Raw genomic sequence first — 25203 nt, 5'->3', positions numbered from 1 at the left:
TCCAGGCTGCACACCCCCAGCTCCCTCAGCTGCTCCTCCCCAGCCCTGTTCTCCAGACCCTTCAGCAGCTTTGTTGCCCTTCTGTGGACCCTTTCCAGCACCTCAGTGTCCTTCCTGGAGCGAGTGGCCCCAAACTCCACACAGTGTCCAAGCTGGCTTCTGTTCTCAGTGACTTGCATAATTCAGCACATGGGAGCTGCAGAGGTCACCCCAGACCCATGCCAGGCGATCATTAGGGTGCACCACACGTGCATGAGCACACAGAGTCACCATGCTGCTGTAAATCCTGCACATCTGAGAGCTGCCATCTTAATTTACCTGCCTCTTTGTCACAGCTTTGCCTTTGATCTTCCTTTCCAAGTTGTCAGAGGATACCTGGATTCATTGGATTTACCCACCTGAGAACTGCTGTCTGCAGTGCCCTGGATAGAAAAAGCCATTTAATTGGGTACAGATCATTCTCTACCCAAAGAACCAAAAGCTGGAGAGAGGGGAATTGTCCTGAAAGGGAAGATTAGGATCTCTCCTTCCCTTTGCCAGGTGCTTTGCTCCCTTCCCTTTTAAGCTTTGAAGTTAAAACAGGTTTGAGGCTTTGTTTACAGGTAGTCTTCCTTTTAAAAGTACCTTTTTAAGGTATGGACAAACTGTTCCTGGAATAATTTGCTGCAGTGTGTCAGAGCTGCTCAGCAAAGGATGCATTTCCCCTTTTCTTTCAAGACAAGCCTGTCAGATTTGGAAATGGTAAACACCAGGTTAAAGCCTGGTCTCTGCCACAAGCTGCCTGCTCTCTGCTCCCCCTGATTCCAGCCTTGAGTCACAGCTGCTCAGCACCACAGGCAGGATTACCTTGCTGAGGCAAAGGCATCTCATGAAAATAAATTGTGGAATAAAAAGGGAGTTCTGGGGAGGAAAAGGATTTCTTTCCTTCTGCTTGTTGCCACTTGGTGTCTTGAGGGAGCTGCAGGGAGGTGAGTGAGGGAGAGATAAGAGGCCATGCATGTTAATACCATGCAGTGATGCAGCTCAGGGGGGAATAAACATTTTGCTCACCTGAGAATTTCAAGATGCTGTCAGGGCAATTAAGCCATCCCTGTTTCCACCAGGGTCAGGGGTTGCTTAGTGTTGCCCTGTTAAAGGTGGCTTAACATGGAGCAACAACAGGTTCCAGTACAAATAAAGGGTTGACTTGCTGGAAAGCAGCTCTGTGGAGAAGGACCTTGGACAATAAGTCATCCAGGAGACAGCAATGTGCCCTCATGGCCAAGAGGGGCAATGGTCTCCTGGGGTGCATTAAGAAGAACAGGGCCAGCAGGTTGAGGGAGGTTCTCTTCCTCTGTCTCTACTCTGCCCTGGTGAGGCCACAGCTGGAGTATTGTGTCCAGTTTTAACCCTGGCATGAACCCTTACCCAGCCAGAACTGAGTTTAACCTGGTTTATTCCGTGTTTGTGTTTGGGCTGTGTGGTACAGCTGAGAGAACTGTAGTCAAGGAGGACTGGAAGAGGTTAGTCAAGAAGGAAAAGGATATTGAACAGATCAGGCTAAGTGGAAGAGGCAGCTGCAATGGGAATGGGACATGGGAACAGACATGGGAAATGGGACAGGAGGAGCAAACCAAAGGGAACTGAATTGATTTAGCTCATTCCTTTGGAAAGATACACAGGGAGAGAAGAGGAAAGCAGGAGAGGGGAATGAAAAGTAGATGGTTCTGATCATGGCAGGGCTGAGCCTGACTCAGCAGGAAGTGTTGCTGTGTGATGCAGGTAGCCTTGTCACAGGCACCAGAGCATCCTGCTGCTCTGCCCTTTAGGGGTTGGTGCAGGGTGGCTGCTGGGCTGCCTGTTTAGTTGGTTATTCTTTCCTAGTAAGCTTTTGCTTTTTCATCTAGGAGACTTGAGGTAGGTACCAAAAGGTCACCAGAAGATTTTAGCAGCTGGAAGCTAGATGTGACCCCTGAAGGCCCTGCAGTCTTTAGCATCTGCTGCTGAAAGAGCTGGTGTTTGTCAGATAAGCACCTTTGAGTTACAGCAGAAAGATCAGACGGTGGCAGAGGGACAGGAGTGCCTTCAAATGGGGACCTGCCTTCACCCTTCCACGTCAGTCACTGAGGTCTGCCTCCACACCAGCAGACAGCAGGCCTGCAGCTGTAGCCCCAGCTGAAAAAGCTGATAGTGAGCTGAACCAGACAGGATGAGCTGGGGTTTGCCCATCTGAGTCAAGGCAAAGGTCTCTTCCAACCTCATCTATTCCATTCCATTCCATTCCATTCCATTCCATTCCATTCCATTCCATTCCATTCCATTCCATTCCATTCCATTCCATTCCATTCCATCCCATCCCATCCCATTCTATCCTATCCTATCTGAGTCAAGGCAGAGCAGAGAAGGCTGATGAGCTACCAGCTGCATGTAGGTGTGCAGAGCTGTTTCCATGAGTCTTGGTGACTTTGGAGGCCAGCTGTGAAGCTGACTCTTGGCTGGATGCTGTAGATAGCTGAAGAAGATCCCAGTGAAATACCAGAGTGTATTAAACCAGGACTCCTGCACTGATATGGGGGGAGGGCACCTAGGTAACACGAGGCTGAATTCAGCCCTTCCAGGTCATTTCTGCTGTGGCTTTGGGATGTGGAATTTCTGCTGTGGCTTTGGGATGCTTAAGGCAGAGTTTTGGTGCAATACACAAAGAGCTCTCCCCTTTTTCACTGTTCAACCTGGGAACCAGGACATGCTTCCTGAAGGCAAAGCCAATGCATACAAGGAAGCTCTTGGCTAATGCCACTGCTGTTGGCAGTCAAGGGCTGGCTATGTGGAGACAATGTGCTGGAAGGAAAAGACTTTCCAGGTGGGTGAGCTCAGTTTGCTCATCAAACAGTGACATACCTGTTTGACCTGAGACAATAGCTGCCCCCCAAGTAAATGGATGTGTTCTTTTGTTTGGCTGGAAGAAGAGAAGTAAAGTAAATGCACAGCAAATCCATGTAGTGGGTAGCCATGAACAAGACTGGTCTGTGTCAGAGCATTTGGGAAGCTTCAGCCAAGAAGCTAAGCCTCAAGTTCTGTGTGAAAAGTAAGAGTAATCTTGGCTCTGTTGGTGTTTGATCGGCCACAAAGCATCCATGTGAAGTTGGAAAGTGTAGATACTGAGATCAGAGGGGAGGTGCTGCCACATGTGGGCCTGGTGTTCCACAGACTCATGGAGTTGTTCAGGTTGGAAGAGACCCTTAGGATCATCAAGTCCAACTGCTAACCCAGTGCTGCCAGGGCACCACTAAACCATGGCCCTCAGCACCACATCCAGATGGCTTTGAAACCCCTGCAGGGATGGGGACTCCACCACTGCCCTGGGCAGCCTCTTCATGTGCATGGTCATCTCTGGTCATCACTATGGTCACCTGTTGTGGGAGGGGGCTGCAGTGGACCTTTTGGAGGGCAACTGGGGAGATTCATAGTATCATAGTATCATAGTATCAGTCAGGGTTGGAAGGGACCACAAGGATCATCCAGTTCCAACCCCCCTGCCATGGGCAGGGACACCCCACACTAGATCAGCCTGGCCAGAGCCTCATCCAGCCTGGGCTTAAACACCTCCAGGGACAGAGCCTCAACCACCTCCCTGGACAACCCATTCCAGGGCTTCACCACTCTCATGGGGAAGAACTTCCTCCTCACCTCCAGCCTGAATCTACCCCCCTCCAGCTTCATTCCATTCCCCCTAGTCCTATCACTACCTGATTCTGGATAAACCAGGCCTGTGAAGGCATCTTAAGACCTTGAGATATATTTGAGATAGACATAAGGGATCTGCTGGAGAGAGTCCAGTGGAGAGTCGTGAGGATGTTTGTGGGACTTGAACATTCTCTTCTCCTATGGGGAAAGCCTGAGAGCCCTGGGGCTGTGTAGCCTGGAGAGGAGAAGGCTGAGAGGGGATCTTACCAATGTCTGTAAATGTCTGAGGAGTGGGTGTCAGGATGAAGGTGCCAGGCTCTTTTCTGTGGTACCCAGTGATGGGACAAGGAACAGTGGGTACAAGCTAGAACCCAGGAGGTTCCATCTCCACATGAGGAGAAACTTCCTTCTTGTGGGAGTGCTGCAGCCCTGGAGCAGGCTGCCCTGAGAGGTTGTGGAGTCTCCTTCCCTGGAGACTTTCAAGACCCACCTGGATGTGTTCCCTGTGTGGCCTGCCCTGGGTGATCCTGCTTTGGGCTTGATGATCTCTGGAGGTCCCTTCTAAGCCCTAACATCCTGTGGTTCTGTGATCAGCTTGCTTGGGGTTTTGGGGGAAGCATTTCAGCAGCACACAGCCACTGAAAAGAGAATCATCCTTCTGCTTTTAGATTGTGTGTTGGATCCAAACTTCAAGGGGTCTGTTTTTGGAGCAGGAGGCTTGCTGACCTCCCTCTTCACACCCTGTTGTGCAATGGAAAGGATTCAAATATGCCTTGTCCTTAGTACCCTGGATATGAATGATTCCTGTGGATCATCACTTCCCACTGTTCACTGCCTGAACTTCCACCCTGTCACCCATTTCAAATGGCTCATCTGAGCACTTTTAATATTTCATCAGTTCAAAGCAGGCTGCTTAATGAATTGAGAAAATGAGGAGAATTTGGGATATTTAAAGAGGCCTTCCATCCATTAGGCACAGCAGCTGTGTGTCAGTGACATCTCCCTTTCATTGGCTGAGCAAAACAGTTTGATTTGGCTTGTTACTGAGGCACATTGGAATGCAGCATCCAGGCAAGCCCAAAACTTCAGGGAACGCTCTGCATGTCAGCAGGACAAGCCCCACTGGTTGTAGAGCTGCTAAAATGTGCCCCAAAAATGTGGCAGGAGCCTTGTGTCAGGCACAAGCCCTGTGAGGAGAGGCTGAGGGAGCTGGGGTTGCTTAGCCTGGAGAAGAGGAGGCTCAGGGGAGACCTTCTTGCTCTCTACAACTCCCTGAAGGGAGGTTGTAGCCAGGTGGGGGTTGGTCTCTTCTCCCAGGCAAGCAGCACCAGAACAAGAGGACACAGTCTCAAGCTGCACCAGAGGAGGTTTAGGCTGGAGGGGAGGAGAAAGTTCTTCCCAGCAAGAGAGATTGGCCACTGGGATGCGCTGCCCGGGGAGGTGGTGGAGTCCCCATCCCTGGAGGTGTTCAAGAGGGGATTGGATGTGGCACTTGGAGCCATGGTTGAGTTGTCAGGAGGTGTTGGGTGCTGGGTGGGACTTGCTGATCTCTGAGGTCTTTTCCAACCTTATTGATTCTATGGAAATCAGGACCTCCAGGCTGCCTGCTGCTGTGGGTTGAAGAATCCTTTGGCCCTTCCCTGCACTTGCAGGCATGCAGTGGGAGCAGCTGCTTATCTTAGAGGGTGAGGTTGGGTGTGCCTTGGGTTCTGGCAAGGAAGGGAGTTTGAGAAGTGTTTCTTTTTTCTTTGGGAGGAGTTTGGAGACCAGCATGGGAGACCAAGGGACTTGGGGTAAGCAGGGATGGTTAGGTGGCTGCTACTGACCAGCTGGAAATCTGAGAGAGGGGGGTTTGGAGATTCACCTGGGAGCACACTGAGCCACTGGGAAGGTGGTGGAAAGGCAAAGGGAGAGAGATTCTGATGCTCTGGGATGAGGAAGGGCTCTGTGAAGCAGGGAGTACTGGGGGTTGACTTGCAAGGTTTGTGTGGTGAGGAGGGAGTGGAAGGGCAGGATGGGGAAGCTCCAAGGTGTCTTGACTCACAATACTTGTGACATCCAACCCTCCTGCTGCATTTCTGCTTGCTGTGGTTGCTTCCATTGTTCTCTTAGTGAAACTTCTTTCATTAGTGGCCAAGGTGAGCTGCAGCCTGTGCATGGGGAGGGGCTGATCAATAGTGTGGGGGGGGTGATGGATGTTCAGAGGAAAACTGTGCAGGCACTTGCAGTGGTTGTGGCAGATGAGCCAATGAAGATGGACCATTAGGGACCATTAGGGAAGAGCCTTCTGAACTGGGGTGAGTTTGTGGTGCAGCTGCTCCTGGGTGTAGTTGGATGCATATCTGCACTAAGAAGAAATTGCAGATGGGAGGAAAGAGTCTGTAAGGGACCTTCAGGCTTCTTGCCAGCTGGTTGTACTGGGTCTCATGCCCTTCTGAGGGGAAAACAACAGCAAGATTTCATCAAAGTGCTGTCAGTCACCAGGTAGATGCAGGGTCCAGGTTTCTGCAGCAAATAGGGAAGCTAGAGGTGAGTTTGGGAGATAAGGAGAAGGAGCCAGCAAGTGCATCAGCAGGCAGCTTGCCTCCCAGCAATGTGCCCTGTGGCAGTTCAGAGGAGCTGAGGCTACCCGGCTTACACCAGAGACGACCTGGAGAGGAGGTAAGGCACAGAGAGGTCTGGAGGAAGGAGGCAGCCCCTCTGCTCCTCAGAGCTGCTCATACATATGCTTGCTTGCATCCAGCTTCTTTGCCTGGGGCTTATCTGCCTGTCTCTGATGGAAAAGTGACACAGCCTGTCAGCAGGTCATGCTGCCTATTGTTTAACAGTGCAGCAAACTCTGCTGCTGCCCCCTGCACCCCCCTCCCAGCCCCATCCACTTCTCTATTAGACACCTGATCAGAGCCTTCAAATCCTTGACCCAAATCCTCCTGTGCCCAGCTTTATGTCTTATCCTGCTCTGGTTCTTCTGTTCACCACCAGCCTGAGAGGGAAGGTATTGGCTGTGTGCTGAGGGAGATGATGGTTTGAGCTGTGTGCAAGGTGGTAAGCAGGAGTGAGGGAGGGGGGAGAAGAGCCCTTGAGCGGTCTGAGCTGGGAGCTTTCCCTGATCCACATCCCTCCTCTCTTTCTGCTGACTCAGTGACCCTAGGTTTTACTGCCTGGGAGTGTCAGGGGCAGTGACCTTGCCTGGCTGCTCAAGGACCTCTGGCACTCAAAGGCCATGCCAGGGCAAGCCAAGACATGCAGAGGAGAAAGTTCTTCTGCACAGTTTCTTATCCCCAGGATGACTCTCAGGCTTTGCCAGGCAGGAGGATGGTTACTCCTGTGCTGGTGAGGTGCTGCAGGGAGTCAGAATGGCCACCTTGTGAAATGTGCTTTTGGGTTTTTTTCACTTCTGGCTGGGAAAGCTCCCCCTAGTAGTAAGGGAGAAGCTGAGAGGATTCATCAACCCTTGGGAGTAACACAGCTGCTTCTCCACCCAGAGCACTCCATTCAGTGTGGCTGGGCTTTGGAGCTGGAGGGTTTCTCTTTGCTCCCTGCTGGGCACAGGCACAGGTTTGTCATTCTGAGCAGCCATTATTAACTGGGAGCACAAGAGGGTGAGCTCCTGACAGGTTGTGTGCAGGAGGTCAGGCAAGGTAGAGAGAAGAGTCCCTTCTGGGGCTTAAGAATCAATGCATGTGTGATTAAACAGCCCACAGTGGCTGGACACTGCAGGTGGAGGGAGAAGCAGTGATAGTGGTGGCATTTCATGTGGGAGATATGGACAGGTCTTGAAGCAGCACTCCCAAGCTCATCTCTTGTCTTTCTGGGTCCTTTCAATGAGCCCCAGCTTTACACATAGCAGGGAGACAGAAGGTGTCTTTATGTTTCCCAGGGGCTGGAGTGCACATATTCCTTTGGAGATCAGGGCCCAGGTTTGTTCTGGGCTTCAAAAAACAACACACCCCCCAAAAGCTAACTAAAAAAGACCCAGGAGAGCCTTTGAGTGGTTGGTTGACCCCAGTGCTGCCATCCCTCCAGAGCTGTGCTGTTACATAAGGTTGTTTCTCAGAGCTGTAATGATGCAGCAGTATTTATAGCCCAATCTGGGTTTTCCTTTTAATGGCTTCCATAAAAAGCTCATTATTCCCTTCACATAGTTGCTGGCTGATTTACATGCTGGTCCTCTCCCTGGGTGTGTGCTCCAGTTGGGGTAGCCCTGAGCCACACTGTCTGCCTGGTGCTAAATGACTCTGACAAGAGCCTGGTGGTGACACTGGTTTGATCCAGGCACCAGAAGCTTGGCTTTTGGGGAGGTGGTGAGGAGAAGGGAGAGGAGGTTGATAGAGAAGAGGGGAAGAAAACCAAAGCATTTCTGCAGGTCCTGGCAATGTTGTCATCTCCCTGGAGGTGCAAAGTCCCCTGGCATTCAAAGTGCTCTTGGCTTTAGGAAGGGCAGCAAAGCTGGTGAAGGGTCTAGAGAACAGATCTCATGAGGAGCAGCTGAAGGGGCTGGAGAACAAAGCTGATGAGGAGCAGCTGAGGGGTCTGAAGGACAAAGCTGATGAGGAGCAGCTGAGGGGTCTGAAGGACAAAGCTGATGAGGAGCAGCTGAGGGGTCTGAAGGACAAAGCTGATGAGGAGCAGCTGAAGGTTGTGGAGAACAAATATTATGAGGAACAGCTGAAGGAAGTGGGGTTGTTTAGCCTGGAGACAAGGAGGCTGAGGGCAGACTTCACTCTCTACAGCTCTCTGAAAGGAGGTTGGAGCAAGGTAGGTGTTGGTCTCTTTTTCCCAAGTACATAGCAATGGGATGAGAGGAAGTGGCCTCAGGTTGCACCAGGGGAGGCTTAGGTTGGAGACTGGGGAAAGTTTCTGTTCTGCAGGAGTGGTCAGGCACTGGAACAGGCTGCCCTGGGAGGTGGTGGAGTCCCCATCCTGGAGGTGTTCAAACCTGGGGATGTGGTCAGTGGGCACAGTGGTGTTGGGTTGGTGGTTAGACTCTGTGATCTTAGAGGTCCTCTCTAACTGCAACAGTTCTGTGCTTCCATCATCATTCCTGCTGTGTCCACCTGGCCAGGCAGGTTCCTGGCTGGATTGGGTGCAGAAGGAAGTCACTGCAGGGTAAACAGTGGCTGTGGATCTGTTAAGCTGAGCAGGGGGTACCACCAAAACAGACTCTTGAGGTGGACTTCTGTGCAGTCAGGCTGAGAGCGAGGAAGGAGCAGGATCCTCCCAGGAGGAGGCATGGGGCACACACCTTTGCTGCTCTCCCCTTGCCCTACCTCAATCAATGTCCTTGTCTCTTCTTCCTTCTGCCAGCCCTGACATTCCTCCTTTTGCATATTGGATTTCTTGTTCTTTATGGTGGGGAGGGGCAGGGGGTTGGGCCAGGCTGATGGCAGCTGTATTGATCAGGAGAATTTAATATCATCTCTGCACTTACTGTGTGATCGTTAAGGGGATGCAGAGCCAGGGAAACATAGTTAAAAAGAAATATTTTAGTTCAGTTTTATTTCTCCCCCTGCTGCATTTCTGAGGCTCTCACTCTCTTCCAGACCTGGCATCAGCCTCCTGCTTTGCCTGCCTGCCTTTTGGACTGGGTTTTCCCCCCCCCAAGTTTACCTTTGATTTGATTAGATGAAGAATTGGGGAAAGGCTTTACCCCAGTTTGGTGCTAAATTAATTCACCATTTCCTCAGCTAACTGTCTTGCAGTTTTCTGTGCCTGCTGAGAATATCACTCCCTCTTCTTTTAGCTCAGATATATCTGGAACTCCTATTGCTGAAGTGTACCAGGTTGCTTCTTGGTGTCTAATGCCTCCCACTCACACGGTGCCCCTGTTCATCCCCCTGTGTGTGTGTGTGTGTGTGGAGAACAGCAGCACAAAGTGGTTAACTGCCATGCCAGCAAAGTCTGGCCAGGAAATTGGAGCAGAAAAACAACAGCTTGAGTTTCAAATTCATGCTAAATATTCTAACCACTGGAGCTGGAGCAGCCTTGCTGGGTGGTGGGGGGGGTTGTTTTTGGGTACTGCTGAGTGGTGCTGCACCACAGGTGAAATACCTCCTCTGCAGAGTGAGCTGCTCTTCTGTATGCCTGGCACTGAGCACACTGAAAGGTTGCTGTCTGTGATTTTTGCAGCTCAGGGGCATGGGCAGAGGTGCCAGCAGGATGGCCAATCTCCAAGAGGCGTGCAGGGCTCCCTCTGGCTCAGCCTGCGAGGAGGATGGGGCATGGCGTTTGTGCTGAGGCCACCGTTGCTGCTGCCTCCTTATTTTGCAGCAGACAGGGTGGGGGAGGGGAGGCAGCCACTCTTGAACATAATTTTGGCCAAATTTTCTGCTTCCCCTCTCCCTCCCCCTCTCTGCAGTCACTCTTTGCAGTCACTTTGAGCAGCGTGGTGCAAGAGGCACTGGAGCCTGCGGGCGCCTGGCTGCCTCTGCTAGATGCAGAGGCTCTGACACTGATTTATATTTTGGTTAATTGTCTCCATCCATTAGCCTCCTCATCCTTCTCCTTGTTAAAGATGCAGTTGCTGCTAATGTCTGTAAATGAAACACATTTAAGAGGTACTGCTCCCAGTCTGGATCCGGCTTGGGTTCAGCAGCAGTGGAAGTTGTCACCTCCCGAGGGTGGTACAGCTCCACTCAGGTGTGCTGCAGGGGCAGGGCAGCTCAGGCTTTTGGCAGCATCTCTCTGCTTACCAGCACTTCAGGGGCCAAGAGACTGAGGTGTCTGCCCCATTTGTCTGGTCTCCTCTGGAAGTCACTGTGTGCTGAGCGTGCTGGCAGGGCTGGCTCCGGAAGCCGGCTGGGAAAGTGACTCTCTGCAGGTGGAAGGGACGGGGTTGGTGGTTGGATATTTGCAACTGAGGGGGAGTGACTGAAGTGAGGGTTCAAATTCTGGTCAGTGTGAGGACCAGAGGACAAGACAAGACCAGAAGGGGCCTTGCAGCAATAACTTCTGGCTTCAAGCACTGTCAGTCAGAGGCTTATGGTGCAGATGTTGCTCAAAAAAAAACCAACCCCAGATGATTGTTCCCAGAAGTCAGTCAGAGAGGACTGCTGCATGTCTGCTCACCACAGCTCCCCTGAAAGGGCTTGCTCCTGATTCATTTGTGCATCCCAAGGGATGGCCACAGTTAGCAAACCTGACAGTTCAGTGGCAGTCCCTGTGATAGACTTCTTCCTTGAGCCCAGCTGGTGGCTCATAGCCAGACCAGATGATGTTGCTCCTGCAGCCTGTGCCGGAGATGCCAGCGCTGCTGTTGAGCTGCTGTCCTGCAGGTGCTTCTGGGTGGACTCCACCAGTGAGTCAATGCATGGCTGTGGCATCTTGTCCCAGGCAGAGACCACCAGCTGCTGTGACTGCCTCTCCCTCCTGAGTGCCTTTTCCTGGCAGCAGCTATCAAATGACCACTGGTGGACCATTATGCTGCCATTACAGAAAGTCTCATCAGAGCAACCAGCTTTGGGAGGAGACAGAGGACCCAGTTAGTTCCATTAAACATAGACAGTGCAGCAATCAAGACATTCATGGAGACATTAGCAAGGTGGTTGTGTTTTCCTCCAGTGGTAATTTTTGCAGCCATTAGTTATTAGTGCATCTCATTGCTGCTTTGCAGAGCAGGCTTCTCAGGGCACTGGGATGTGACAGGGAATTCTGGACCATCAGAGCTGCAGAGGTACCCATGCTGTCCTGACTACACTCCCAGATGGCTGCACCAATGTTCATTGGGTTTGGGGGTGAGGCTTTGGGATGAGCAAGGCTTTGTTGTTGGTGTGGAACCTACAGCACAAACCTCCTTTGCTGTGCTGTACTTTGCTGTGCTTGCCACTGTGACAGGTCAGGTGTGGGCAGAGACAGCTTCCAAGGGCAGGTGGCCATTAGGTTTAGAGAGCAGCTTCCTTTTTGTGTAGCATCCAGGTAAAGGAACCATTTGGACTTAAAGCTTTGCAGTTGCTGCTTGCAGCATGCTTGGCCTGAGTTGGGGTGCACCAGTGAGCTGCTGACTTGGCTGTGGCTTAGGCAAAACCCTTCCCACAGCTTCCCTGCACCCCTGGTGAGTGGATCTGCTGCTCCTCTGCCTTCTTTTCATGAGGATTTGAAAATTGCCCAAGCCATGATAATATCCAGCCACTTGGCCAGCTGTTGCCTTTGGCAGCAGGACAGAGCCCAGTGGCAGAACAGGAATCCTGTTGGGTGGAAAGCAGCTTGCAATAGCCTAGGACCTTCTTTGCCTTGCTGGTTTGTCCACTGAAAAGGCTGCAGGATAGATGATGCATGGCATCTCTGGTGGGAGGCCTGCTTCTCCCATGCTGTGTGCAGCACAGTATCCAACAAGCACACATCCCCACTGCCAGCTTTACTCCTTGTTGAATTGTCTCCCTCATGAGGCTCATGACAAGGTCTCTGGCACTTGCAGCTGTTCTCAAAGCTGCAGACTGGGCCTAGAGGGCTACAGTGCTGCTGAGTAGCTGCTACCTTTCATAGAATGGCTTCAGTTGGACCTTAAAGATAATCAACTTTCAGCCCCTCTACCATTGGCCCAGGTTGCTCAAAAGCCTCCTCCAGCCTGGTCTTAAACACTTCCAGGGGTGAGGCTTCAACCACTGAAGCTTATTTCTTAGCAGGGAGGGACATCTTGGTGAAGATGGGATCTCACTTCGTTATCAGCAGTCATCACACACTTCTTTGCCACATGAGAGCCTTTTGGTGTGTTAACCTTTTACTCCCCTCCACAGCTGCTCACTGATGTGGCCAAAGCAGGACAGTGGATTCAAAGAGAGAATGAGAGCAGCAGCACATCAGCTGTGAGAGGGAGCAGCAACAGGGGCTTATCTTCGCTAGACATGCTTAGATTCATTGCTCAGGCAGAGGGCAGGGTGGATGTTAGCCTTGGGGATTTAGGGTGGATGTGCACTGGGGTTTGAAGTGGAGGCTCTTGTAGTGCTGCAAGCTCTTTTCTAAGACTTTGCCACCCAAATAGCAAAATACCTGAAGAAAATGCCTTGTGGTCAGGGCTTCCATCACCCTGAGCCCCAAGTATCAGAACCACCACAGGATGCCAGGTTGGAAGGGTCCCCTAGGATCATCTGCTCCAACCTGTCTAGGTGATAGCAGAGTTGCACTGAGCTGGCCCAGCCCCCTGGCAGGCTGAGGCTTAAAACCACCCACTGCAGGGGAATCCACTGCTTCCCTTGGGAGATGATTCCAGTGTCTCCCTGCTCTCATGGTGAGGAATGTTCAGGAAGATCTCATGGGGACTGTCAGTGGCACTGAGTGACACTTCCCAGCTTGAAAGCAAATTGGCTGTGGCCAGCCAGCCACGTGCCCTCAAATCCCAGAATCCCAACGTGAGAGGGGTTGGAAGGGACCTCTGGAGATCACCCAGTCCAACCCCCTGCTAAAGCAGGTTCCCCTGACAGCAAGAACTCCCATTTTCTACCCTTCATTTCACTGCCAGAGCAGAACTTGCTGCTCCGAGACGGGAGTGCCTCAGAAGATGCTCCCCAGCTGCCTGGAAGCATACCTGTGTTACTGCAGGTCCCCAAACCATTAATTACCAAACCCCATGCAAACTGGATGTTGCCATGGCAACCTGCAGCCCTACAGAAGGCTATTTGTCTCCTCCTTGACCTTTCAGGAGATCTGTATCTCGCTCAAGCCCCCTTCTCTCTAATCCGGTTTTTAAAATATAATATTATGCTCCTGGAAGGGATCAGACCTCTAATCTGATTGTGTGTGCATGTGGCACTGCAGGGCCCAGCCCTGCCTGCATTAGCAGCCACCCAGCAGAGCCTGGGAGGCAAGACAAAGGGAGAGGCAGCGCTTGACTCTGCCCTGCTGGGGCTGCAAGTGAGCACCTGGGTGGAATTAGTGGCTTCGGCGCACGCGTGGGGGAGCCTCTGCCTGGGGAGGACTGGTCTTCTCCAGGCTCCTTCGTGCAGGCTCCTTCCCACTGAGGTCATGCAGGAGTTGTGCCCCTGCTGGCATGTGTCCTGAGAAGGGCAATGAGGCTGGGGAGAGGTCTGGAGCACAGCCCTGTGAGGAGAGAATAGAGTAGAATAAACCAGGTTGGAAGAGACCTTCAAGATCATTGTGTCCAACCTATCATCCAACACCACCTAACCAACTAAACCATGCAGCCAAGCACCCTGTCAAGTCTCCTCCTAAACACCTCCAGTGATGGTGACTCCACCACCTCCCCAGGCAGCACATTCCAATGGGCAATCACTCTGTGTAGAATTTCTTCCTAACCTCCAGCCTTACCCTCCCCTGGCACAGCTTGAGGCTGTGTCCTCTTGTTCTGGTGCTGCTTGCCTGGGAGAAGAGACCAACTCCCACCTGGCTACAACCTCCCTTCAGGGAGTTGGAGAGAGCAAGAGTTGTAGAGAGGCTGAGGGAGCTGGGGTTGCTTAGCCTGCAGAAGAGGAGGCTCAGGGGAGACCTTCTTGCTCTCTCCAACTCCCTGAAGGGAGGTTGTAGCCAGGTGGGAGTTGGTCTCTTCTCCCAGGCAAGCAGCAGCAGAACAGGAGGACACAGTCTCAAGCTGTGCCAGGGGAAGTTTAGGCTGGCTGTTAGGAAGAACTTTTTCACAGAAAGAGTTGTTGGCCATTGGGATGTGCTGCCCAGGGAGGTGGTGCAGTCCCCATGCCTGGAGGTGTTGAAGAGGGGATTGGATGTGGCACTTGGAGCCATGGTTTAGCTGTCAGGAGGTGCTGGGTGATAGGTTGGACTTGCTGATCTCTGAGGTCTTTTCCACCCTTACTGATTCTATGATTCCCTTGTCCCTGCCTTCAGTTGTGTGTTAGTTGCTGTGCCAGACCAAGCAGCCAAGCATTAGGTACAACCACATAGAAGTGTTGAGGTTGGAAGAGACCTTCGAGACCTGGAAGAGACCATTGAGTCCAACCACTTACCTGGAGCTCCCAATCTCACCACTACCCCTAAACCATGTCCCTCAGCACCACAACCATGTTGTGTATATTGGTATCCCCAAGATACATGTTCTGGAGCTTGACCTGGGCTCCTGCAAGCTTGGGTAGCCTTCTGTCTGTTCTATTCCCTGTGAGGGAAGGATCTTCAGTGAGAGAATCAAGGAATGGTGGGGTTTGGAAGGGTCCTCTGTGATCACCTAGACACAGAATCACAGAGTTTTGGGGGTTGGAAGAGACCTCAAAAGATCATCTAGAGCAGGATCCCCTAGAGTAAATCACACAGGAACATATCCAGGTGGGTTTGGAATGCCTCCAGAGAGACCCCACAACCTCTCTGGGCAGCCTGTTCCAGTGCTCTGCCACCCTCAAAGTGAAGAGTTTTTTGCTTCTGTGTGGGTGGAACCTCCTGTGTGCCAGTTCTGCTGGCAAGGATGTCTGCAAAGCAGAGTGGCAGCTGTGCAGTGAGAGCTGCTGTGCTTGGCCTGCACCGAGCGTCTCTGGAGCCATGGAGTTAGGATGGGTGTTGAGGATGGAGCACTCTCTGTAAGAGAAGACATTCAGGAGACATTAGAAGCTAGGAAACGATCCTCCAACCCTCCTGCTAAGGCAGGGGTCGCCCAGAGCAGGTTCCCCAGGTTCACAATGTCCAGGTGGGGTTGGAATCCCTGCAGGGAAGGATACTCCACAGAGTCCCTTCCAAGTGTGGCCCTTGTTAAAGGGTCCTCACAGCTTCTGGCTGTAGCTGTGTGGAGCTACATTTGCTGGGGTCAGTTTGGCATTAAAAAATGCAGGAGGTCTTCACCTCTGCAGGAAGGTAGCTCAGCTTCTCCTGAGCAGCTCTGCTTCACATCCCCTCTCTGTTTTCTCCTGCTAAGACTGAGCTGCAGCTCGGAGCCCTTTGTGCCGTGCGTAGGACAAGGCTGGAACGACAAAGCAACCTCTGCTTCAAACCTCCCATGCACTGAGGCAGAGGGAACAACTCTTGGGGACAGTTTGATGTGTTAAAAGCTGTCTCAGCCTGTTTGCTTTATCCCTGTAGTCTTTTGGGGTTGTTTTTTTCTGCCTTTTCCTCTGAATGTCACCTTGGTGTTCAGTTTGCCTTCTGCAGAAGTATTCCAGCAAAGTCATGTTTTCCTGGGATCCTGCCTGCTTGTGTGGGTAGACTTGAGTTGGATTCAGAGCCTGTGGAGCACCTCTCAGCCCTGTGGTAATCTACTCATGAGTAGAGCCACGACTTGCTAATGCACCTTTGTGTGAAGGATGATTCTCATGTTCAAAGCCTGTGAAATCTCTTGAAGACACAGGGTTTTAGTGGGAAGGAAAACAGCACTTCTGGCAGGGTGATGTTTCCTTCCACCTAGGGCCCCTGGCTTCAGCTCTGGTGGGCTGTGTCTGTGTGCTCTCCCCTTGCTCCTGTGTTTTGCAGAACGAAGTCAAGTCAGGGAGCTGCTCTGCTCCTCAGCAGGAGGGAGAGGCAGCTGCCTTTTCAGTGGTGGGCGAAACAATTCCTTCTCCCAGCTCTCTTAACCTGTTTACACATCAGAGGTGCTCTGGGCTCGATTGGGATGCAAGGCACTGTGCAAATGCAAAGATGTAATTATCCCATTTTTCTCTTCCTACTCCCTGCCTTTCTCCCCCTGCACTCCTGGCTCCTCTCCTCCGCCCTTTCCCCGGCGTTGTGCTGATGGCAGCGTTTATCTGCATTTGTCCTCTGTCCCTGACATCCAGTTATTGATTGGCATGATTAAAAAGAACTGATAATCACTTCACATTAATCCCATAAATGACTTAAGACACCAAAATGTTTGCATAATGCATCTTAAAGGTGGCAGCTAAAAGAGGATAAGACCCAAAACTGCTTGGCACAGGAGAAATGGGCTTCCCACTCACCTGTGGGCTTGCTTAAGTAATTAGCCTTCTGCTTGCATAAGGAGGAATCTGAACTGGTTTAGCGGAGGAAGATGCACACTGGGTGCTCAGAGGCTTTGGGATCCCAGCATCCTGGCTCAGTGGTTGGGTTGGGTGTGGGGTATGTGGGGGGGGAAGCAGCAGGGAAGATGCCAGCAGCTGCTGAAACGAGAGTCTGGGTTTGTCTGCTCGCATCCTGTGAAAATCTGGAGCCAGACGGCCGCTGAAAGTACCTCTGTCTAAAGACTTTCTGTCATAAACTTATCTGATTAGCCGGGAGCTAGACGACAGATTAGCCCTGCTCCTGCACCAGGGATGGGCTCTCTGCAGCATCTGAGCAGATCTGCTCCTGGGGCTGGTGCTGGCAGCCGGGGGGGGGGTGGGGGGTGCAGCAGGTGGGGAGGAGGTGGGGGTGAGGGGGGATAAGAGGTGGGGGATATTTAAAGGAAGATCATTGCTAGGTAATTCTGCAGCTAATGCACCCTCTGGGTAGTTCTGCTGGTCCCAGGTGAGGACACTGAGGTGGTGGTGGTGATGAGCTGTGTGTCCCCACAGCACGGTGTGGGTGCTCTTTGTCACGTGAGTAGAGGTTGGGAGGGATGGGGATAGGAGTAGAGGCTGTGGCTGTGGGAAGGGAGGGCAAGGTTTCTGATATCTGCTATTTATTTGTGAGTGTCTCCAGTTCTCCTGGCTGTCATCTCCCCCTCTTTCCAAATGGAAGGAAGGAAAGTTGCCACATTTTAGCTTGGGGCAAGCACCTTGTCCTGGAAGGATGTAGTGCCAACAAAAAGGCAGAGAGATTCCAGCACTTCATTCAGCCTGGTGTCAATGTTTTCAGCTTCTTCTCCCTCTTCAGTGTTTGTACCTCCTTTATTCAGAAATATTTTGCAAGTGGAGAAAGGGTTTGCAAGCAAAAACATTTGCCAGCTGAACTGCAGTATCTGCCACAGTCAATGTCTATTTTGTGTTCTCCCCCTTCAGAGAAGAAAGAGGTAAAGGGGGGGAAAACAAAGACTAAACTTAGCCTATTTAGCAGCAAAGCTGATGCCAGGGGAGCAGGCAAAATAATGCTGAACTGCTCCTCAGGGGAGACCTTACTGCTCTCTACAGCTACCTGAAGGGAGGTTGTGGGCAGGTGGGGGTTGGTCTGTTCTCCCAGGCAAGCAGCACCAGAACAAGAGGACACAGTCTCAACATGTGCCAGGGGAGGTTCAGTTGGACTTGAAGAGCACAAGCCCTAGGAGGAGAGGCTGAGGGAGCTGGGGTTGCTTAGCCTGGAAAAGAGGAGGCTCAGGGGAGACCTTTTTGCTCTCTCCAACTCCCTGAAGGGAGGTTGGAGCCAGGTGGGGGTTGGGCTCTTCTCCCAGGCAAGCAGCACCAAAACAAGAGGACACAATCTCAAGCTGTGCCAGGGGAGGTTTAGGCTGGAGGGGAGGAGAAAGTTCTTCCCAGAGAGATTGGCCACTGGGATGTGCTGCCCAGGGAGGTGGTGGAGTCCCCATCCCTGGAGGTGTTTAGGAAGAGCCTGGATGAGGCACTTGGTGCCATGGTTTAGTTGATGAGATGGTGCTGGGTGATAGGTTGGACTTGATCTCTGAGGTCTTTTCCAACCTGGTTAATTCTATTCTATTCTAATGGATTAGGTTGGATGTTAGGAAGAAGTTCTATACAGAGAGAGTGATTGCCCATTGGAATGGGCTGCCTGGGGAGGTGGTGGAGTCACCATCACTGGAGGTGTTCAGGAGGAGACTTGATGGGGTGCTTGGTGCCATGGGTTAGCTGTTTGGGTGGTGTTGGATTGGTTGATGGGTTGGACACGATGATCTTGAAGGTCTCTTCCAACCTGGTTTATTCTGTGTATCCTTTTCTCCAGAAGGAAGAGAGCATTGTTTCAGGATCTCTTAGAGTGAAGAGCTGAAAATGAGTTTTGTTAGTGAGAATCTGTCCCCTCAGCTCTGAGCCACGCTGCTGCTGGTGGCTTTGTCTTTAAGGAAAAAGAAAAACCCAGAGAAAACTATGACTCAAGTGAATAAAAGGGACTTCTGTGGTCCAGCAGTGATGGAATGGGGAAAAAACTTCACACTTGTTGTTCAAGAATAGAAGGGTGGCAACTGATTGAAAACTATCAGCTCCTTCAGTTCAAGTTTCCTATTAATTCTGGAGCAGAATCTGCCAATTCCTACACTTTCAGTTTTTCCATCTGAGATGTAAGTCCTGGCCCACGCAAGTTATATCTGGCAAAACTGAAAATCAGGAGCTGTGGCAGCTGCAGAGCCCTTTGATGGGAAATGAGAGCACTGTTTGGGAAGTGCTTAGCTCCCCAAAACTAGAGGAGGTTACCTAGGAACCCGATGGGTAGGAGGCGTTGGGGGGTGGGGGTGTGGGGGGGGGAAATTGTCGCTTGAAATACAGCTGTGTCGGGGGGCAAACAAAAGAATCCTGTGCATGCACACACACACCACAGACACACACACATCAGTGCTGTGGTGGCAAATAGGATTTCCTTAACTTGGTGCTTTTTCTGCTCTGTTGCAGCCGTGATAACGACCTCTCCACTATCATCTCCAACCTGCATCAGAGCCGGCAGCTCGTTATGCCAGAGACCCAGAGCCGCTGTGAATTCAAGAGGAGCAGCATCGACGTGGGCTTGGGAGCAGCAGGTAAGCAGCTGGAGCAGGTCCTGCTGCTTCGGGTTTGTTGGCTTCTCTCCTCTCTCTTTCACTTCCCTCATCCATTTGTTGTGTTCTCAGCAGTTTGTTGGGTTTGTGGCGTTCTTTCTCCCTCCCTCTGCCTGGTTGCGTTGCGCTTTCTTTGGAGCGAGCTCGACGAAGGCTTTTAATATTCTGTCTGAAAGCTGAACATGGAAAGGATTTCATGGTGATGTTAAAAGTCCTTTGGAGATCTCAGCCCTCTGTTGTTCTCCAATCTAGTGGTCTGTGTTAAACTGCTGGCAAAGGAGCTTGCGCCAGCAAAGAAGTGAAATGTCCCCGGGGTTGGTGTCAAGCGAAGCAGAAAGGCCTTGCAGAGAGCATGGTTTGATTTGTAATTTCATTAATCAGAGGTTCCCTGAGCTGCCTCTCTGCCTGCCAGCTCCTTGGTGAGCCTGGTTGTTTGGATTTGTTAGTGCTACCTGGCTTGCCTTTTTTTTTCTGGAGGGATTCATCTGATTTCAAGGGAATGTGGTGAAGTCGGAAACGCTTCTCTGGGCTCTGCCCCTCTGGATGTCGGTGAGGGAGGAATGGGAGAGGATGCTTTGGGGATAGGCAGCAGTCAACAAGTGAGGCACTGGTAGTAAAGTGGAGATCTGTTTGCAGCATCTGTGTTTTGCTACTGATTGTAAATGAAAGTTGAGGAGAAGCTGGGAGTCAGGCTCATGATCCCTGTCCTTCCAAAGCAGAGGTGGCTCTCTCTCTGTCTCTGCATGTTACTTGATAGAGGCCTTCCTGAAGATCCTTCCTTTGGTGGGTGTTAGAGATGGCTCCAGGTAAAAGTTTCTGGTCACATCTGTAACAGTGGGTTTGTTCACCTATTCTTTAAGTCATATTCTATTCCATTCTATTCCATTCTATTCCATTCTCTGTGTAACTTAACCCTGAACCTGAAGGTAACACAGCAGCAGCTCTGGGAGTGTCTTTGGGAGCATGTTCAGTGCCATGGCAGGTTTGGCTTTTGCATGAGGTTTGACCCCATTCCAGTAGGGTTCCTCCTGCCTGCAGTGAAACTTGCTGTGATTGCTTTGGCAGTAAAATGGTTCAGCCCCTCATAGGTTGTGTTGTGGTGAGCTGGGGAATTATGGTCTGTCTGTAAAGGAGCAGCCATAGGCAGCTCCCAGGCTTGGCTTTCACAGCTGACTCTCCATATTCTCTTCATTAATCCAACCCCACAGCTCCTTTTCCTGCACAGCTCTGAGCCAAACTGGCCAGAGAGATCATTTTTTGTGTGAGTCTGTATGTCCCAGCTGACCCTGTGTGTCAGAATGGTTTTTAGTGTTGTTTTGCTTTGCAGAGAAACTGCTGGGCTTGATCAACGTGGCTGAAAGCCTTTGAGAATCCATAGCATTCCAGGCACTCATCCCCACCAGTCTTAAGCAGTAGAAAAGGTTAGATGTAGAAGTCCTTGTTCTTGCTTGCTGGAATTTCAGTTTGAGGTTCTCTGGTTAGCTTCCTAACCATAAAAACCCACTAAGAAACACAAAACATAGGCACTGCAGGCATGGAGTAGCAGTGAGGCCACCAGTGCTTGGCTGTGACCTCAGTGGAAGTCTGAGCAGTGAAAAGGGAGAGGCCACCAAACCACTGGCAGAGATTTGATCAAGCATTGGGACAGGCTGCCCAGAGAGGTGGTGGTGTCACCATCCCTGGAGGTGTTCAAAGCATGTAAGATGTGAGGAGGAGGTTCTTCACCATGAGAGTGGTGAAACCCTGGAATGGGTTGTCCAGGGAGGTGGTCAAGGCCCTGTCCCTGGAGGTGTTTAAGCCCAGGCTGGACGAGGCTCTGGCCAGGCTGATCTAGTGTGGGGTGTCCCTGCTCATGGCAGGGGGGTTGGAACTGGCTGATCCTTGTGGTCCCTTCCAACCCTGAATGATACTATGATACTATGTTCAAAACTGAGGAGAAAGTTCTTCACTTGAGAGAGTTGTTGGCCATTGGAATGTGCTGCCCAGGGAGGTGGTGGAGTCCCCATCCCTGGAGGTGCTCAGGAGGAGATTGGATGTGGCACTTGGTGCCATGGTTTAGTAGCCATGAGGTCTTGGGTGACAGGTTGGACTTGCTGATCTCTGAGGTCTTTTCCAACCTTACTGATTCTATGATTCTATGTATGGACATGGCACTTGGGGATGTGGTTTGATGGCTGTGGTGGGGTTGGGCTGATGGTTGAACTTGGTGATCTTGGAGGTCTTTTCCAAGCACAGTGTGGTAGTTTTGGGGGGGGGGGGGAATTTTCAACCCACCACACTCAATGCTTCTGTGAGTTTTAGAACATGATAGGTTTGGTGTGTCTAACAAGAATTGACCAGTGAAGGGGTGAGGTATCTAAAGGGAGAGGGGACATTGTCACATCACCACAGGGACACCTGGATCTCTTCCCTGCTGTCTGGAGCCAGCTCACTCCACATGCTTGTTTGATTAAGGGCAAACTCATTTGCCAAAGTCCATGCAGGACCTGCCAGCTCTGACTTCAGAGCATGTGCTCAGCTGGTACCACTGTCACCACCTCCTGGATGTGCAAGTGAAGGGAACTGAAACAAGATGTGCTGGGATCTGTAGCTGATGCCAGTTGTTGGGTTTATGTCTTGGATCTGTTTGTTTGTCCTGGCAGGGGTGGGAGGGGAGGATGGTCTAACTAATTGCTACATGGCTAATTTGAAGGGAGTTAGCTCTGGGCTGGGCTGAAGGCTGTTGCTTAAAGCATTCAATTACAACAGTAAGGGAAACAGAAACATGTCCCCAGCTGTCTGAGCTCTTTGTACAACACTCTGGGGTTGGGTTGTGAGGACCTCACCCTCCAAAAGCCATTTGGAGGTGGAGGACACTCAAGTGTCTGTGGCTTCCTGGCTGTGGCTGGGCAGGGGATTGAGAACAAATGGAAGAGATTTGCTCATTGCAGGGCCCACGGGGTTAAAAAAAGAGGTTTGGAGTTGGCAGAGTTGGTTGGTTTATGATTAATTCTGTGAGAAGGAGCTCAGTGATTTATAGTTAAAACCAGGATTAGAGGCAGTGCTACAGTTTCAAACACCATGGACTGGAAAATTAGAAGTATTACTGGATCTTTAATGGTCTTTGAAGTGCAGAGAGGGGTTGAAGCTAATGGAAAATGATGGTGTAGAGTTAGTTCTGGGCCTTTGATGAGATGGGTCAGGCTGGAGTCAGGGTTCAGAGCTAGAGCTGGGCTGATGTTCAGGTCACAAGGGGCTGAGGAGGCTGATGTATTGCTGGAACAATTGGTTGGAAGAGCAGCACTGATATTAATGGCCTTGGAAAGCTGAAGGATAATTTTAAAGTGAAAACAGGGCACTTTCTGTCAGTGGTGATGGTTGTGTTTGGGAGCAGAGAGGCTGAAGAGCTTAGTTTGGGACAGCAGAAGCTGAAAGACTAAGAAGAAAACAATCCTGAAAGACTCTCAGGGTTTGGTCCTGATTAGAAAAGGATTTAATAATCCACCTTGGTTGGTGTCATAACCCACAGTGGCTGTTTGTAATGAGGGTAGAGGAGCTCCAAGCTGGACCAAGAAAGTCAGTATGTAGCATCTTGTGAGGCCCAAAGGGCTAGGAAGAGTCTGGGGTCATCCAAACCAAAAGTCTGTGGCATCACTTGGGTGTGGAGAGGACTGGGGCAGTGCTCCTGACTGGTTGGTAAGTTTGGTGTCTGCAGAAATGCAGGCTGGCAAATCCAGGATCTGCAAACACTCAGCATGAAAAAAGGGAGGACTGGCTGCTGGTTTCAGCGCTAGAAGGAAAGGGAGGTACTTGGGTAAAGCTTTATCAGAACTGTTGGGCAAGATGCAGAATGCCTTCCACTGGTTTTCAACTGCACTCTAGAGGCTCAGGAGTCAACTGAGGCACAGAAATTTGTCCAAGATCCTAAAGCAGCAGAGGTCATTTTCCTGCCTCATCCTTCCTAATTTCTCTGCTAGAGCTCTGTGGTGATGTTCCCCTGTGACAATATGGACTGGATGTGGTTTATGGCCTGCTTCTAGGTGTCCAGCATGTGTGAGACTTGAGGGTGGGGTGAGGTTGGTGTCCAAGCTCATGTTTGGAGTGTCCTCTGACACTGGACCTTTAAAGGCACTGAAGAATACCAACAGCAAAAACCTGCTCCAACCAGTGCCTCTCTGTAAGAGATCTGGAGACCTGGAGCTGAGAGAGATCTGGAGACCCAGAGCTGGTAACTGAGGCTTTTGCATTGACAACAGAAGGAGGTGGCCGAGAGATGTGCACTGATATGATCTAATTGCCCTATTGATTGGCTTTGGAGCCACCATCAGCCCTGGTGATGGTTGAGAGATTTGTGTGCTTGATGCATGTTAGCTGGGTCCCACTGCTCTGGGCCCACTGGGGACCTGGAGGTGTTACAGAGACCTCTCAATCATGGAGCAAACCTCTGTGTCTTGGCTCTGCAGATTTATTACAGTTATCTCTAAGGATTTCCTTAGCTCCCAGGAGGTCTTGGGGTTTGGGAAGGGCTGCCCAGATTGTGACTCTCAATTCTTGACTGGTTGAGGAAATCCATCTTGGTGGTTTAGGGTTTTACCCTCTCACACTGTTCTTCCTCCTCCTCTGAGCTGAATGTTAGGTCACCCACAAAGGTCTGATGTCCTCAGGCTTTTGAGAATAGCAACCTGCTGCTTTCCCTGCCTCTTCTTGTGACTGGGAATGAGATGCTTGTGCTGGTTCCCACAGTCCCTGGCCAGCCTGTTCACCCAGTGCTTGAGCAGATTTCAAGGGTGCAAGTGTTGGTGGTTCCCAACACAGAGGGAAGGAGCAGTCAGTTCTTGGGGAGGATCAGAGAAGGTGGTGTCAAGGAAGGGCACTTGGTGGCTCTTCATTGATCAAGATGATGGTGATGCCCACTCTGGGCTTCTATCCAGCTGCTAGGTTAAATCTCCTCCTCCCTCTCTGGCCAGCATTGGATCATTTTGGGGGCTAGCTGATCCAGCTGCTGAGAGGCAGGGTTGGCTTTTGGGCAGAGAGATACTCCCTTGGCAGAGAAGATGGGTGAGCTACCTCCCCCCAAGTGCAGTCCTGTCGACAGCCTAAAGCCTACCTGGCGGAAGGGGGAAAAAAAGCTTTGGTGATGCCCAGGGGTCCCAGACCAAGGAAACATGTGTGGCCTCTCCTCTCTTGACCCCTTGGAGCTGATTTTCTGCTGTCTTTCTGGTGGAAAAATACTGGAGAATGCTTTCCTTGGTGCTAATTAAATTGCAGTCACGATGGGGATATAATATGGCAAGTGGAGGAAGGCAGGAAAAGTGCATGTAACAAGGTCTGAATGTCCTTTGGAACATCCAGAGGCAGCCTGCACTGGTGAGATGCAGTAAGAGGCTTAACAACATCTGCAAAGGTAGAGCAAGTATGGTGAGATGCCTCCAGGGGAGCGTGGATGTGGGAGGGGAGGGCAGGCAACCAGCCTAATGAGAATATAAAAGTCCTTCCCTAATGGCTGAGCTCAAGGCGAGGCAGCAGACAGGGCAGAGCACTGGCACTGCAGAGGGGCTTACCTTGAGAGCAGATGATGGCATGAGATGCTTTTCATCTTAATTGAGAGAGGCACACACAGAAGGCTGAGCAGAGCCAGGGCTGCTTGACAAAGGCAGGGGAGCAAAGCTGAGGGTTTGCACATCAAACAGGGATTTAGAGCCCCTTTAAGCAGCTAGTGGTGTGTCTGTAAACAAGGCCAATCCCCTCTCTATCCAGTTGGGCTAATGCGGTCTGCCAGGGCCTGCCTGGGGTGGGGGAGGATGGAGGAGGCCTTGCAGGGCTCCATGGCTCACAGAGAAAGTGCAGGTGTCTGCTCCCTTGTGTGTGTGTGTGTGTGTGCTTTGCACGCTGCTCCAGGCTTTGAGCGAGCGTTTGGCAGTGGAGTCCTGGTCCCAAGGCTCTGAATAACTTCCTCTCCTGCCAGAAAAATCCTGTTAATTTCTCCTCTTTCTCTCCTCAAACACCCTCTCTCCTGCAGTGCCACATATCATGCCTTTCCAGTTGCA

General features: G+C 51.2%; 1 protein-coding gene across 7 annotated transcripts in view; it reads left to right on the top strand.

Moving 5' to 3' along the window:
* The window catches only part of SAMD11 (sterile alpha motif domain containing 11), a 158919-nt gene that overhangs the window by 68734 nt on the left and 64982 nt on the right, over nt 1–25203 (top strand). For all 7 annotated transcript variants that reach the window (XM_068158313.1, XM_068158311.1, XM_068158310.1 and 4 more), the window contains one exon: nt 19035–19159. In XM_068158313.1, the coding sequence (XP_068014414.1) occupies nt 19035–19159 (125 nt within the window). The remainder of the gene's footprint in view (nt 1–19034; nt 19160–25203) is intronic.

The sequence above is a fragment of the Melanerpes formicivorus genome, unplaced genomic scaffold (genome assembly GCF_026170545.1).
Source record: "Melanerpes formicivorus ecotype bairdi unplaced genomic scaffold, bMelFor1.0.p_v2 SCAF_39, whole genome shotgun sequence".
Classification (NCBI taxonomy): Eukaryota; Metazoa; Chordata; class Aves; order Piciformes; family Picidae; genus Melanerpes; species Melanerpes formicivorus.
Note: the sequence above shows the minus strand (reverse complement) of the source record. Positions and strands in the feature narration are given on the sequence as shown.